The sequence below is a fragment of the Rana temporaria genome, chromosome 2 (assembly GCF_905171775.1).
Source record: "Rana temporaria chromosome 2, aRanTem1.1, whole genome shotgun sequence".
NCBI lineage: Eukaryota > Metazoa > Chordata > Amphibia > Anura > Ranidae > Rana > Rana temporaria.
In genome coordinates this window covers 391,692,184-391,707,309 of record NC_053490.1, presented here as the reverse complement: position 1 = coordinate 391,707,309, position 15,126 = coordinate 391,692,184, and the positions used below count along the sequence as shown (strand labels likewise).

The 15,126-nt window shown below is 44.0% G+C and overlaps 1 protein-coding gene across 1 annotated transcript; it reads left to right on the top strand.

Moving 5' to 3' along the window:
• The first annotated feature begins 1,299 nt into the window (after positions 1–1,299).
• SH3BGRL3 (SH3 domain binding glutamate rich protein like 3) lies at positions 1,300–14,052 on the top strand. The gene is made up of 3 exons (XM_040338021.1): positions 1,300–1,426; positions 5,281–5,448; positions 13,470–14,052. The coding sequence occupies exons 1-3, from the start codon at positions 1,355–1,357 to the stop codon at positions 13,533–13,535; spliced, it is 306 nt and encodes a 101-aa protein (XP_040193955.1). The 5' UTR covers positions 1,300–1,354; the 3' UTR covers positions 13,536–14,052.
• Positions 14,053–15,126: the final 1,074 nt, after the last annotated feature.

The window sequence follows — 15,126 nt, the reverse complement described above, 5'->3', positions numbered from 1 at the left end:
TGAGGGGTACTGGTGATGAGGCTGCATTGATAGGCATTGGTGAGGCTACATTTGATGGGCGCTGTTAGGCTGCATTGAGGGGCGCTGGTAGGCTGCATTGAGGGGCGCTGGTGAGGCTGTATTGATAGGCACTGGTGAGGCTGCATTGATACTCACTGGTGAGGCTACATTGATACTCACTGGTGAGGCTACATTTGATGGGCGCTGGTGAGGCTGCATTGATGGGCGCTGGTGAGGCTGCATTGATACTCACTGGTGAGGCTACATTTGATGGGCACTGGTGAGGCTGCATTGATGGGCGCTGGTGAGGCTGTATTTGATGGGTGCTGGTGGACTGGACACTTCATTAAAAAGGTGGGGTATACATGGGCAGGGCAAAGGGGGCGGAGTCAGGGGTGGAGCACGGGGGTGGCAAAATGAGGTTTCGCCTAGGGTGTCAAAAATCCTTGCACCAGTCCTGCCCATAGTACAAGCACCCCCCCCCCCCCCCCCCACACACACACACAGTTAGTAATCACTCCCTAGGCACACATTTAACCCTTTGATCACCCCCTGATGTTAACCCCTTCCCTGCCCGTGTCATTAGTACAGTGACAGTGCATATTTTTAGCACTGATCACTGTATTAGTGTCACTGGTCCCCAAAGTGTCTCATTTGTCTGCCACAATATCGCAGTTCTACTAGAAGTCGCTGATTGCTGCCATTACTAGTAAAAAATAAATCTATCCCATAGCTTGTAGACACTAACTTTTGCACAAACCAATCAATATTCGCTTATTGGGATTTTGTTTACCAAAAATATGTAGCCTAAATTGATTAAGAAATATAAATATAAAGAAATGCGATTTTTTGCCATTTTTTTTAAATTGGATATGTTTTATAGCAGAAAGTAAAAAATATTGTTTTTTTTTATTGTTTTTTATTTTTGAAATTGTTGGTAAATTTTTTGTTTATAAGCTTTTGGTGATCAAATACCACCAAAAGAAAACGCTAATTGTGGGGGGGAAGGACATCGATTTTATTTGGGTACAGTGTCGCACGACCGCGCAATTGTCAGTTAAAATAACGCAGCGCCGTGTCGCATAAAAATGGCCTGGTCATGAAGCGGTTAACAAAGATCTTAAATAGAAAGCACTATTTGATGTCTGTTTCTTTTATCATTTCCTGCTCTCCAGCGGCTGATACCACCTCACTGTTTATTCCCTGGAGACAGCGGGACTAAAAGAAAAAAAATAAAACGGTTCTCCGCGGTGCATACTGGGATGTGTAGTTCACAGCTGCTAGTCACGTGTCACGCGGAACGCCACGATAGGCTAGAGAGCTGACACGTGGTTGGGAGAGGTCGGAAATCGAGATGGCAGAAAAAGATCAAGCTTGCGATGATCCTCTGAAGATGTATATGACAACGGTGACCAGTTCCCGGGAGGTGAGGCGGGATGGGGCACCACGGGGGTCACCTGACACTGATGCAGACTAGGTGTGCTGCAAATAGCCGTCATTGGGGGCTGTCAGGGCGCGCAGTCCTCTTGCAGCATCTTGTTGGCTTCCAATGACTTCTGCTGTCCATCAGTGTATCCCTCTCATCACATTGATTCCTATAGAGGCACCAGCAGTCCTCCAACTTCACTGATGAACACTGCTTCTCCTTACCAGGGTGTCACCTGTCACCATTGATAGTGCTGGGGACACACCATTCATGTCATCATTGGCCCTATGCAGTGTACTTTGTTCTATTGATTCCTCTATGCAAGCAATTGTGAAATCTCCTTATTACAACATAAGGGTGGGTCATAGAAATCCTAGTAATGGGGCCAAGCTGCCTATGTTTTTTGGCTGGGCGCTCTGAACATTTTTCAAACCGACCCCTTTGTTTTTTATTTGGCACCTCCAAACCCTATTCTAATAGCCCCCATTCTACTGAAGCTGCAGCAGATGTGCATAACAACCAATCAGCTTCTAGCTTCAGCTTGTTGAGTCATGCATTTAAAATGAAAACTAGTAGCTGATTGGTTGCCATGCTCAACCTATGCTGCGTTGTCTCTTTTTTTTTTTCTCTGAATATTTTTACTTCCACATTACATGGCGACTTCTCTTCCTTTTTTTCATGTCTGTCCTCTGCGGTCATAATGGTGACATCCTCGTTCAGTATTTGCTCTGTCATATTTACCCAGCCATTTCCTCTTCTATAACCAGTACCAGCCAGTATTCGTTACCACATCATTTTTTACATTTCAGCCCGTGATACTTTTATCATTTTTCAGGCTTGCAGCTCTGTACCCAAATACATTTTATATCATTTTATTTATTTTCTTTTGGCAGTATTTTTAACAAAAACGGATTTGCTTACTTTCTTTTATAAGGACTCATTCAGACGAGTGCTGGGCCGCCTCCCCTTTCCCCCGCTGGTCCGCCTCCCCTTTCCCACGCTGGTCCGCCTCTCCCTTTCCAGTGCTGGTCCGCCTCTCCCCCCTCCCTCCCGCGCTGGTCCGCCTCTCCCCCTCCCTCCCGCGCTGGTCCGCCTCTCCCCCTCCTTCCCGCGCTGGTCCGCCTCTCCCCCTCCTTCCCGCGCTGGTCCGCCTCTCCCCCTCCCTCCCGCGCTGGTCCGCCCCCCCCCCCTTCCTGCGCTGGTCCGCCCCCACCTTCCTGCGCTAGTCCGCCTCCCCCCCCTTCCCGCGCTGGTTGAATTGAATATCATTGAAGTCGGATCAAAGTCGGAACGTCGTCTTGCATGATCCGACTTTGGCATGCGACTTGTGCTCTGCTGACCTTGAGGGGGAACTCCACCCCAAATTTTAAATGAAAAAACAGCATGGGTTCCCCCTCCAAGAGCATACCAGGCCCTTGGGTCTGGTACGGATTTAAAGGGAAACCTCTACGCCGCAAAAAAAAGGCGTGTGGGTCCCCCCAAAATCCACACCAGACCCTTATCCGAGCACGCAGCCTGGCCGGTCAGGAAAGGGGGTGGAAAGGGGGCCCCCAGATCCCGGCCCCCCACATCCCGGCCCCCCACCCCTACCTATTCACCTGGGGGGAAAAAAAGTGTAAAGAAAAAAAAAGCACTGCACAGGTTTTTAAATTAATTTATTAGGCAGCTCCGGTGCTTTCTGCCGGGCCCCTCCACTATCTTCTTGCAGCTATTTTACTAGCGTGGGGGGGGGGGGTCTTCTCCTCCCTGCTGTCCCGATGTTGACTCGACGAGCTCTCACGCTGTAATGCCGTGTGCTCAACTATTTATATAGGCATGGGGCGTGGTCACCGAGTGATGCCCCGGGACTGTGACGTCATACGGGCGGGATCACCCGGTGACCATGCCCCATGCTTATATAAATGGTTGCACACGGCGTTGCAGCGGGAGAGCTTGTCGCGTCAACATCGGGACAGGAGAAAGAGGGGAGAAGACCGGGCCCCCTGCTAGTAAAAGAGCTGCAAGAAGATAGTGGAGGGGTCCGGCAGAAAGCACTGGAGTGAGCGGAGAGTCGGAAGAAGACCCCCGGAGCTGCCTAATAAATTACTTTAAAAACCTGTGCAGAGTGTGTGTGTTTTTTTTTTTCTTGACACTTTTTTCCCCCCCAGGTGAATGGGTAGGGGTCCTCATCAACATGAGCCCCCCTGCCCCAAAGCACTCACCCCCTTTCCTGACCTGCCAGGCTGCGTGCTCGGATAAGGTTTTGGGGGGACCCCCATGCCGTTTTTTTGGCATAAGGGGTTCCCCTTTAAATCCATACCAGACCCAAGGGCCTGGTATGCTCTTGGAGGGGGAACCCATGCCGTTTTTATATTTAAAATTTGGCATGGAGTTCCCCCTCAAGATTCATATCAAACACAGTGCCTGGTATTGGCAGGGATCCAAGTCGGATCCCAATTCATTGAAAGTTGGACATAGGTCGGCTTCAAGTCGCAGGGCAAAGCTGGATCCAAAGTAGTACTAGTGTCGTGTCGCCTTAGGCCTCATGCACACTGGGTGTTTATACAGTTGCTGTCTGGCTTTTTTTTTTGCAGCCAGTAAACTCCCCAGCATGTTATCCTTTGTGTCCATGCACACATAGGCTCTTATCAGCGTTATCTGGCTGAAAACTCTGAAATAAGCTGAAAAACTTGGCTATTCAGCATTTTTGAGTCATAAGCTTAAAGGAGTTCTCTGACCTAAAACTTTTAACCCCCGCTGTGCCCGGGCTGTAAAAAAATAGAAAATAAACTTTCACTTACCTGCCTACGATCCCCCGTTGTTCCGATATCGCCGTCCCGTTCTCCGGTCCCGGTCTCTTCCGCTTCCTGTGTGTCGGTGACTCATAGTGCGCTCAGCCTATCAGTGGCCGCGACGGGACATTGCTGCGGCCGCTGATAGGCTGAGCGCACTATGAGTCACCGACACACAGGAAGCGGAAGGGGCCCGGGATCGGAGAACGGGACGGCGATATCGGAACAACGGGGGATCGTAGGCAGGTAAGTGAAAGTTTATTTTCTATTTTTTTACAGCCCGGGCACAGCGGGGGTTAAAAGTTTTAGGTCAGAGAACTCCTTTAAAGGGGTTGTAAAGGTTTGTTTTTTTTTATCTTCTAAATAGGTTCCTTTTAAGCTAGTGCATTGTTGGTTCACTTACCTTTTCCTTCAATTTCCCTTCTAAAATTTTTTTTTCTTTGTCTGAATTTCTCACTTCCTGTTCCTCCTCAGTAAGCTGTTCTGGCTGACTAACCCCCATGGATGATGGGGGCAAGCTTACGGAGGAGAAACAGGTAGTGAGAAATGTAGACAAAGAAAAAAACATTTAGAAGGGAAATCGAAGGAATAGGTAAGTGAACCAACAATGCACTAGCTTAAAGGAACCTAAAAAATTAAAAAACAAACCTTTACAACCCCTTTAAGTGGAAGTATAGTTTTGCTAAAAAATGATACTGCAAAAACGCTTATTCTATTCTATTCTATAGCTTTCTACTGCCAGCGCTACTAGTGTTTTTTTTTTTTTCTAACATCCAGTGTGTATGAGGCCTAAGTCTAGTCTGCCTTCCAAGTACAAAAGTGATGATTGTAGTTGGTGAACCTCAAAGATCAGAGGAGTTCATTAATTTTGAATATTCTGTGGCCGATATGCAGAGAATCGTGACATTTAGAAACCTAGCCAATGATGATTCCTAATTTTGTTGTTTTTGACAGATCTGAATGTTTATTTTCGGCTCAACAAACATTGTGCAATTTGCCATTCACATGGGTTGCTAATCTGCTTGCTTATCACGAATAGTCGTTAAGTAACGGAGTAAGTAAAATGTCTTCTTTATCGTCTAGACAAAGGCGCAGCAGCATGAAATGGTTCGGGTTTTGGACACTTCTGGACTGCCCTATGAGACCGTGGATATAGCCGTGGACAACATTTTACGAACAGAAATGAGAGAGAAATGTGGCAACCCCAGCGCACTTCCTCCTCAGTTGTTCCTGGGTGACAAGTACCTTGGGGTAAGAGTTCTGATTATTGCGTTACTTCATTACCTTGAAGTTTCATGTTTGGACATATTTATATGTTAAAGGGGTTGTAAAGGTACAATTTGTATTTTTTCCTTAATGGCTTCCTTTACCTTAGTGTAGTCCTCCTTCACTTACCTCATCCTTTTGTTTTTGCTTTCAAATGTCCTTATTTCTTCTGAGAAATCATCACTTCCTGTTCTTCTGTCTGTAACTCCACACAGTAATGCCAGGCTTTCTCCCTGGTGTGGAGTGTCGTGCTCTCCCCCTCCCTTGGACTACAGGAGAGTCGGGATGCCCACTAACACACAGCTCCTTTCTCCATCTGCAATGTAGAGAACGTCCTGACTCTTCTGTAGTCCAAGGGAGGGGGGCGAGCACGACACTCCACACCAGGGAGAAAGCCTCGCATTACTGTGTGGAGTTACAGACAGAAGAACAGGAAGTAAGAATTTCTCAGAAGAAATAAGGACATTTAAAAGCAAAATGGAAGGATGAGGGGAGCTGCGGTGGCTCAACGCGATTGGCACTGCGCTGACAAGCCATTCACCTCTGCAGCTAGGGGTTCGGATCCCGGTCTCGGCTACATGTGAATTGAGTTTGGTGGTCTCAGCCCGACTCCCGGTGGGTGTGCTATGCGAGGTAAGCCTGCGCTTAGTACGCCCACCCCTCTCCCACAAAAACCACCACACTTACACGCACTCGAAATTGGGTTAACATGCACGCACGTTGACCACGCGGTCTCTAAAAAGAGAGGCGAAGGACTGGTTGAGCGGGCTAGATCCTCTCACTTCCTTATAGGGAGTCCCTATATCCCGTTGGGCTTCAAAGCGGAGCAGGTAGGGCGGGCTGTGTGGGAGGACCCCCTCACACAACCGCCATTGCCACCCGGGGCATGGAGAAAGGTGGCAGATTGCCTCTGGGGGAGGCCTGCCTACTCCCAACTCCTGCAGTCCGGCTCCTCTCTCGAGTACACGCACAAAATACACTTAAAAAAAAAAATGGAAGGATGAGGTAAGTGAAGGAGGACTGCACTAAGGTAAAGGAAGCTATTTAGGAAAAAAAATTGTACCTTTACAACCCCTTTAAAGCAAGCTGGATTTTAAAAATAGATTTTATATAGAATCTGGCACGAGGATTTCAGCCAGAAGCAACCTTGAATAGTAATGAACTCCACAGATGTATTGGCAGACACATTTTTGTGTGATATTTCATTGCTGGCTTTCCAGAGACAAGAGCGGATAGTTAGTTCTGGTGTCTATGCCAGGATTGTGTTTTCAATGTTTTTCATAAAAAAAGATGCAAAAAGATGAGTGCAAACGGATCTCGTGCAATAAAAAGGAGCTACATTTATAAGTATAAAAACAAAGTGGCCAATTTCAAACTGTCAGATGCAACCTGTACATTATGCAGTTTTCCAGACAGGACCCCCTGCAGGTATCAGAAGGTGGCAGAGATAGCTTTCTCTCTCAGCGGCACCTTCAGGGACTTGGGATTCAAGCTGAATTAAGGAAGGGGGAATAGGGATTTCTTACTTTTTCATGCTTAACAAGGAGAGAATACCCTTGAAATGTGTTTTCTTGTCCCTCTCTCTGCTATAGCTTGCATCCCCGTGTCCCCATCCCCGTGCCGCCAAGAGACAGCCATCTCCCATAATCTTTCTATTGAGTTTGACAATGCCTAGTCCTCCTTGAGACAGCCTGCACAGTGTCCTCGGAGGTGCCACTGAGAGAGACGGCTAGTGCCACCGCTTTTTGATCTCTCTGCCAAGCTTGACAGAGGAAAATCCTTCAAAATGCATTGCCTAGTCAGCATCTTCGATGCAACTTGACAGTTACAAATTGCATGACAAGTCGCACCCTATTGTCAATGGAACCGTTAATCGTTGCAACTCCGATTGTGCGTTGCCGCACCAATTTGAAAGAAAGGTTCCTGCACTTTTTTTTTTGTGTGTCTGATTTCAGGTGCGACTTGCATAGACATCTGTGAATGAAGTCGCATAGATGTCAGTCAAGTCGCACTGGCCTGTGACTACTCCAAGTGAATCAGCACGGTTTCAAAGTCGCATTCAGTGTGAATCGGGGCGTAGAGTGCTGCTGTCCATTGCCGTTTACTTTGCATGGCAGTAGGACACCTAGGCAGTGTAGTACAAGGTAGCTGAGTTTTAGAGAAATTCAGTGCACAGATGTCCGCTTTCTGTGTTTTGTGCTCAATACTCTGAGTCTGCCCTGAAACAAGCATGCAGAATAGAAAGTCAGAGTGAAGTCACAGTGCCTATGCACACTTCGGACAGCACGTCAGAGTACTGAAGCTGTTGAAATTGCATGACAGTCAAGCAGCTAGCATTTTCAGAGCGGACATAATGGAATTTTTTATATTCCCTCGCTAAGGGCTTGTGCAGATGGTAGGTGGTAAGAGCAGGCGGTTGCGTCCCCCATGCCCACCTAAACAAACACATACAGCAACTCAGGGCTGTATGCATTCTATGGGAAGTATGAAGTCTTTAAAAGGTAATGGGGTCACACCACAATTGCATGCTGTGTATGTGATTATGGCATAGTGGTTTGGCCTGTTTAAGGTTAAAGCAGGTAGTGAGGAGGTGACATGTCGCTTCCCATGGCAGCCAAAAGAGAAAACCTTTTTAGCAAAGTACCGTATATACTAGAGTATAAGCCGACCCGAATATAAGCCGAAACTTATTAACTTGAGTATAAGCCCAGGGTGTCCATCTGCATGCCTCACTGTGCCTCACTTTGCCTCACTGTGTCCATGCCTCACTGTGCCAAATACTAGACTTTCGTTTGACATGGGAGTATATAGAAGGGGTGCCCGGGTTTTGAAAAATTGGTGCTCCCGGCCGTAGGTCCCCCAGACAGCAAACTTTGCACGCTTGTAGAGGAGAACTGGGGCTACATGTTTGCCTGGGGCTCTATGGCTGACCGGTACCGGGTCCCCAAAGTTACTGGAGAAATGACCGTTTAACATGGGAGTCTATGGAAGGGGTGCCCAACTTTGAAAAATCGGTGCTCCCCCGGACACTTGTAGAGGACGAGTGTGACTATATGTGTGCCAAGTTTGGGGTCCAGGGGACCTACGGCCGGTACAGGGACCCCAAAGCCCGGGAGATCAAGCACAAAAAGGTGACTCGAGTATAAGCCGAGGGGGGCATTTTCAGCACCAAAAAATGTGCTGAAAAACTCGGCTTATACTCGAGTATATACAGTAATTGAAAAAAAAATTGCCTTTATGTATTGTGTGTTACTGAAGTTCTCACTAAGGCAGTTCATAGATGTTGCAAATTCTTTCCTGCAACTATGGGTTGCAGGTAAGAAAATCATGTTTTCCCCATCAACACTGAATGTGTTGATGGGGGAATCCCCCTGCGGATCTATTGTGTTCTCCTGGTGGGGGTCATGGGGGATATATCTGCTGGGAGAACAGTGATTGTTGCTAGCAGCTATAGCCGCTGTCAGTAATTGTATGCAAAAATACAGCATGCTGGGTGTACCCAAGTCAATTGATGGTACAATCAGCCAGCACACACAAGGGTCCCTGTTGAATCGGCTGAGATTCGAACAATCTATGGCCAGCTTAAGGGTCTGTGTCGATGAGCTTTTGTTCACATCAAACAGGTTTTGCGTTCCTACACAAGTCTATAGGAATGTATAAAACTCGTCTTGAAGCAGCTCAAGATGCCAACTGCAGTTCTTTTTTTTTTTTTTTACATAGTGTTAATTTTTTATTATTTTTTTCTTTTATATCTGTTTGAAAAACAGACAATAGTCCATCAGGTTTAACCAACATAGGGGAAAAAACACACAAATAGAATACCTCTATATACACAATCCTATAGCCACAGTTGATCCAGAGGAAGGCAAAACAACCCCAATAAAGCATGATCCAATTTGCTCCAGCGGGGGAAAAAATATCCTGATCAAGTACATCTGACTGAATTTAATTGCTATCAGAACTGTTTCCATTTAAAATTATTGATACATGCCCTAGGGCAGTGATGGCGACCTTGGTACGCCAAATGTTTTGGAACTACATTTCCCAGGATGCTCCACTACACTGCAGAATGATTGAGCATCATGGGAAACATAGTTCCAAAATATCTGGGGTGCCAAGGTTCGCCATCCCTGTCCTAGAGTTTCTCTTTCCTCATTACATGCATGTAGGATACACCAGAACTCAGATCAGAGCTGCTTTCAGATGGCCAGCGTACGTTCTATACTGGATTTAATTACATCCTAGCCCCATTACTGAGCAGGCACTGGCAGCGTCTATTGATTACAATGGGCTATTTGTAGTCAATAGATTCAAACTTGGCAGTGCAGAACGGTTTGTTTTATGATGACGTCAATTTAAAGTGCAGGCTGGCTTCCCGAAAGCAGAGTACGTGACGGGGAAATGTTTTTTAGAGCTTCAGCATGAAGGTCAGATTGATCAGAATAATGTTGTGTCTGACATGGGGGTTGTATGAGAGTCTAGAATTCCACATTGGATTTTTTAAATAAACACTTTTTGGTTGATTTAAAGGGGTTGTTAAGGTTTGTATTTTTATTTTCAAATAGGTTCATTTAAGCTAGTGCATTGTTGGTTCACTAACCTTTTCCTTCGATTTCCCTTCTAAATGTTTTTTTTTCTTTGTCTGAATTTCGCACTTCCTGTTTCTCCTCAGTAAGCTTTCCACCATCATCCATGGGGGTTAGTCAGCCAGAACAGCTTACTGAGGAGAATCAGGAAGTGAGAAATTTAGACAAAGAAAAAAAACATTTAGAAGGGAAATAAAAAAAGAAAAAAAAGAAGGGAAATCAAAGGAAAAAGTAAGTGAACCAACAATGCACTAGCTTAAAGAACCTATTTAGAAAATAAAAAACGAACCTTTACAACCCCTTTAAAACTGGACAGTGCAAAATCTGATGCAGCGCCGCATAGTAGCCTATTTTGCTGAAAGCACACACACTAATTAATATATTAATATATATATATATATTTTTTTTTATGAATACTTTTTTGGAGTTACTTTATGGATTATTTTAGTTTTATTTATTTATTTTGTGTGCACAGTAGCATTGTAAGAAACATCATTATTTTACCTGTTAACCTAAAGCTCGTAAAGTAATTCATTAGGATGCTGGGAATTGTGTGACAAAATAAAACATGACGATTAGCTTGCTAAATGGAGGCGCCTACAGCACACAATGCCATTCCACTCCTTTATTTTTATGGAGATTATTATCTACTGCCAACACGTCACCCCCTGCCAATTTTCCGTTTACATGTGAAGGCAGATCAACAGGCATGCATTCTTACCCAGTAGCCTTAGTACAGAAATTTCACCTTCACCGAGTTACAGTAATGCGTCATAAAATTTGAGTCAAAGGTTTCATGTTGTCAGAGTGGCATATAGTTATAAAGGTTAAAAACGCCCCCTCCCCCAAACGGCTGAATAAATAGTGTGTTTGTGTTTTGTTTTTGTTTTTTTACCTGAAAGAGAATTTGTAATTCTGAGCAGCCATTTTTGAAATCTAGACACCCCTACCAGAAAACCCAGAGACCCACACGTCCTATAAACTGGCGTGTGGCAGTCTGTGCATGCATGAGATCTTGAGCTAAAATACTTGGGATGTGACGTGGACATCCCAGGAGGCAGTGGGTCGTCTAGTCAAGGATTCAGGAAATGGAACGCTGCAAGACTAAAAAAAAACAAACATATTTATTGTTAGAAAAAAACACCCTGTCCCTCGGACAAAAATCCCAAGTACAAACACGCATGCTCGGAAGCAATGATTACCAAACGCAGCATTAGCAGAAGGTGCCCAAAGGATGGCGCTAAAGAGCTGAAAAAAACATAGTTTTGGGTTTGTTGGCCGACAATTCTGTGCCGTTTGTATGCAAGACAAATTCCTGGCCAACGCCCTTTCGGACAAAAGTTCTACGCTTTGTCAGCGGAAAATCTGATTGTGTGTACGAGGCTTAAATCGCACATTGGCTCCTTATCTCTCTAGTCATGGTTAATCGGTACTGCAACATATAGTTCACATGAGGTCCTAGATGAAAATCTGGTAATCTATCAGCTCCTGATCGCTGACATGTCTACACCACACCTATGTGTTTTTTGTCTAGTTTCACCCTTCTCACTTTATCTACAAATAAAAAGTTCAATGTTGACTTACACATGCAAATATTATGTACTTAGTGTTCAGTGTCTGTCAGCAGATGCTAAATGCAAGAGGGATGTTCTAGTGAGCTCATATTTTAAATCATATTTACTGTAATTCCACATTATTTCTAGCCTGCTCCTTAAATTGATCGATCTTGGTGTTTGCTAACTTTGTGAAGATCCCTACACATTTACTTCTGTGGCATGTATTCACTGTGCCCTGTGGGTAGGCACTGCTGTGTCGCATATCTCACAGAGCCTTTCACTTGTACTACAAAGGTGCTGAAGAGGAGTTTCAGGAGGCGGAGTCAGTACAGGAGTAAGTGATTTTAGGCAGCAAGGTACCTTGGGATATATAGTCCTTAGAAATGGAAAGTAAACGGCAGAGAAGAAGCTGGAAGTGGTAGAAAGAGATGGTCAGCAGACAAGCAGAACTCGCAACATGAAAGGCGGTTTAGTAGCTTATATTGGATTGTCTAATATATCTGTTATTTCAATGCTGATGTTATGCCATGTGTATAAAGCAGGCGCTTAATCTTAATACAACCTTTTTATATACTCAAACACCACTTTAATTAAACGTAAAGAAATGGATACCACGCGCTCAAAAAATCGGACTATATTCAGTCCATAAATCAAACCAAGTGTGTTCCGACACCACATGTATCTTATTCTTGCTAGTGCGCCTCCACACCACTATGCAAGCCACTGCAAGATGAGTTGCGAATTCACCACATGATAATAGCAATGCACACTCGCCAAAAGGTATTGACCCCTTTTAAAAAATAAATAAAATTAAAAAGTCAGTATGCGCTTAATTTAGATTCGGGCACTATGAATTCCTCTTTATTTCAGGCACCTGGTCTCCCAGGATGTTTGTATGGGACTCAAAGACTCCACTCGCCTCTCTCAAGAATAAGCCAGCATACACCAGGACATAATCGTAGTGTAGTATTAACACAATGCCAGCCAATCAGCATAAAAAAATGCACTTGTATTTACATGTGCCAAGACCAATTTTTAAACAGCTGTATAGTGTAGTACTCTGAAAACGCCTCTACTCGCCCTGGGGCCAGCGCGTGTTCCAATAACGGAAGCCGTACCAGGATGTGACATCACCACTCAACCAGAAATAACAACCAAGACTCTCCGTGTACCCGGATGTGACATCACCACTCTACCAGAAATAACAACCAAGACCCTCCGTGCGACGACCACCCTGGCAATGCCACTCATCCCAATCCCTTACTCCTCACTCCAGCAGGCTTATTCTAGAACTGCATCGGTCCCCTGTCCCCCGTGGCACAGAGTTCTCTCTGGTCATATGATCAGCTCCCAGCGCCATCTTCAGGGTAGAAGAGGGACAGCTCACAACAGATGGCCCATATTAAGACTATGGGTGACATCACCTCCAAAGACATTGTAGAAGTTTTCTGCAATCTCTCTTTACTGAAGCCAGCCTCTGGCAGACCAGAGTGCCCAGGGAATGGGTATGTATACACCTCTTTACTGTACAGAATAGTTAGTATAGGGCTTAGTTATGGGTGGAGTCTGGTGAGATAATTGACATTGTAGGGATCTCCGAGTGGCCCAGATCCGTCAATTTCAGTTCAGATGTCTCCGTGCAATACTGGAAAGGATTTATTGCTGATGGGGTGTAGAACTCCCATGTCTCAGAGATAGTCCATAATCATGACGACCTCACTCAGTAAATCCAATTACATTGTAGGTACTATGTATGAAAAAATCTTAAAGGGATTCTCAAATGTCTTGTCAGAACTGCAAATTGTCTATTGCATTTTCTGTGTTATTTATCTACTGAACCTATTTTTCCCCATTTCATTTGCAGAACTATGATGATATGATGCGTGCCGTGGAAGATGGCGAATTGAAGAAATTCCTAGGAAAAGACTAGGACTTTATCTCTGCAGTAAAGGTGGAATTAATATCGGCAATTATTCGATGCTTCCAGAGCTTGCTCCCAACACGCCTTATATCATTCCCTAGTATTCTGTAGTCTACTTAAGTAGTGTAGATTTTTTTTCCTTTTTTTTGATAAATATAAACTTTTTTTTGTTGCTTTTTATTTTTTTATTACCAAAACTTCTGGCCATTCCATTTAAAAAAAAACATTCCTAAATTGATCACCATTCCCAGAGTAGTGCAGATAAACTGGAATGTAAGAAAGAGACCATTGACTGCCTTCCAATGTTACAGAACCCCTTTATTTCTGCTGGCGGCTAAGCGGTCATCTGTCTCGTCTCAACTGTGAATTCAACATGTATATTTCCTGCCAAAGAGGAAGCAAGTCTTCCAGACTATTAATAAATTTGTTTCTTATCATCAAGGTTCTTGTTATTTGCATGCTGAATTTTTAAGATTAGATAAGTAAATTTGTATCTAATGATCATAATAAATTTGGCACACAACAATTTGTGGACTGATATTTAAAGGCTGTTCAAGAAATGTAATTTTGCTTGTTTATAAAGTTTCTTTTGGCTAGTTTTGTATACTATTTTTTCTTATATTTCAAGGTAAGAATTGTGTCTTCAGATTATTTTACTAATATATACTTTTCACATTTGTTTGAATTTTTACAACCATAAACCAGATGCAAGCTGTTATTTTTGATAATTTATTTTCAGTGTTTTACCAAAGAGATCACATATCTTCTATTCCATAGTGTTCAAAAACATAAATGATGTTAACTGATTAGAACGCGACTGGCTGCAGTCTGTCCTCCCTTTGTGGTTTTCCTCCAAATACAGGGAGTGCAGAATTATTAGGCAAGTTGTATTTTTGAGGATTAATTTTATTATTGAACAACAACCATGTTCTCAATGAACCCAAAAAACTCATTAATATCAAAGCTGAATATTTTTGGAAGTAGTTTTTAGTTTGTTTTTAGTTTTAGCTATTTTAGGGGGATATCTGTGTGTGCAGGTGACTATTACTGTGCAAAATTATTAGGCAACTTAACAAAAAAAATATATATACCCATTTCAATTATTTATTTTTACCAGTGAAACCAATATAACATCTCAACATTCACAAATATACATTCTGACATTCAAAAACAAAACAAAAACAAATCGGTGACCAATATAGCCACCTTTCTTTGCAAGGACACTCAAAAGCCTGCCATCCATGGATTCTGTCAGTGTTTTGATCTGTTCACCATCAACATTGCGTGCAGCAGCAACCACAGCCTCCCAGACACTGTTCAGAGAGGTGTACTGTTTTCCCTCCTTGTAAATCTCACATTTGATGATGGACCACAGGTTCTCAATGGGGTTCAGATCAGGTGAACAAGGAGGCCATGTCATTAGTTTTTCTTCTTTTATACCCTTTCTTGCCAGCCACGCTGTGGAGTACTTGGACGCGTGTGATGGAGCATTGTCCTGCATGAAAATCATGTTTTTCTTGAAGGATGCAGACTTCTTCCTGTACCACTGCTTGAAGAAGGTGTCTTCCAGAAACTGGCAGTAGGACTGGGAGTTGAGCTT

What these genes read in the sequence shown, in the direction of transcription:
- SH3BGRL3 (XM_040338021.1), top strand. Translation starts at nt 1,355, where the DNA reads ATGGCAGAAAAAGATCAAGCTTGCGATGATCCTCTGAAGATGTATATG. An exon ending in CGGTGACCAGTTCCCGGGAG is followed by an intron (nt 1,427 to 5,280) that starts GTGAGGCGGGAT and finishes TTTATCGTCTAG; the next exon opens with ACAAAGGCGCAGCAGCATGA. An exon ending in TGGGTGACAAGTACCTTGGG is followed by an intron (nt 5,449 to 13,469) that starts GTAAGAGTTCTG and finishes TTTCATTTGCAG; the next exon opens with AACTATGATGATATGATGCG.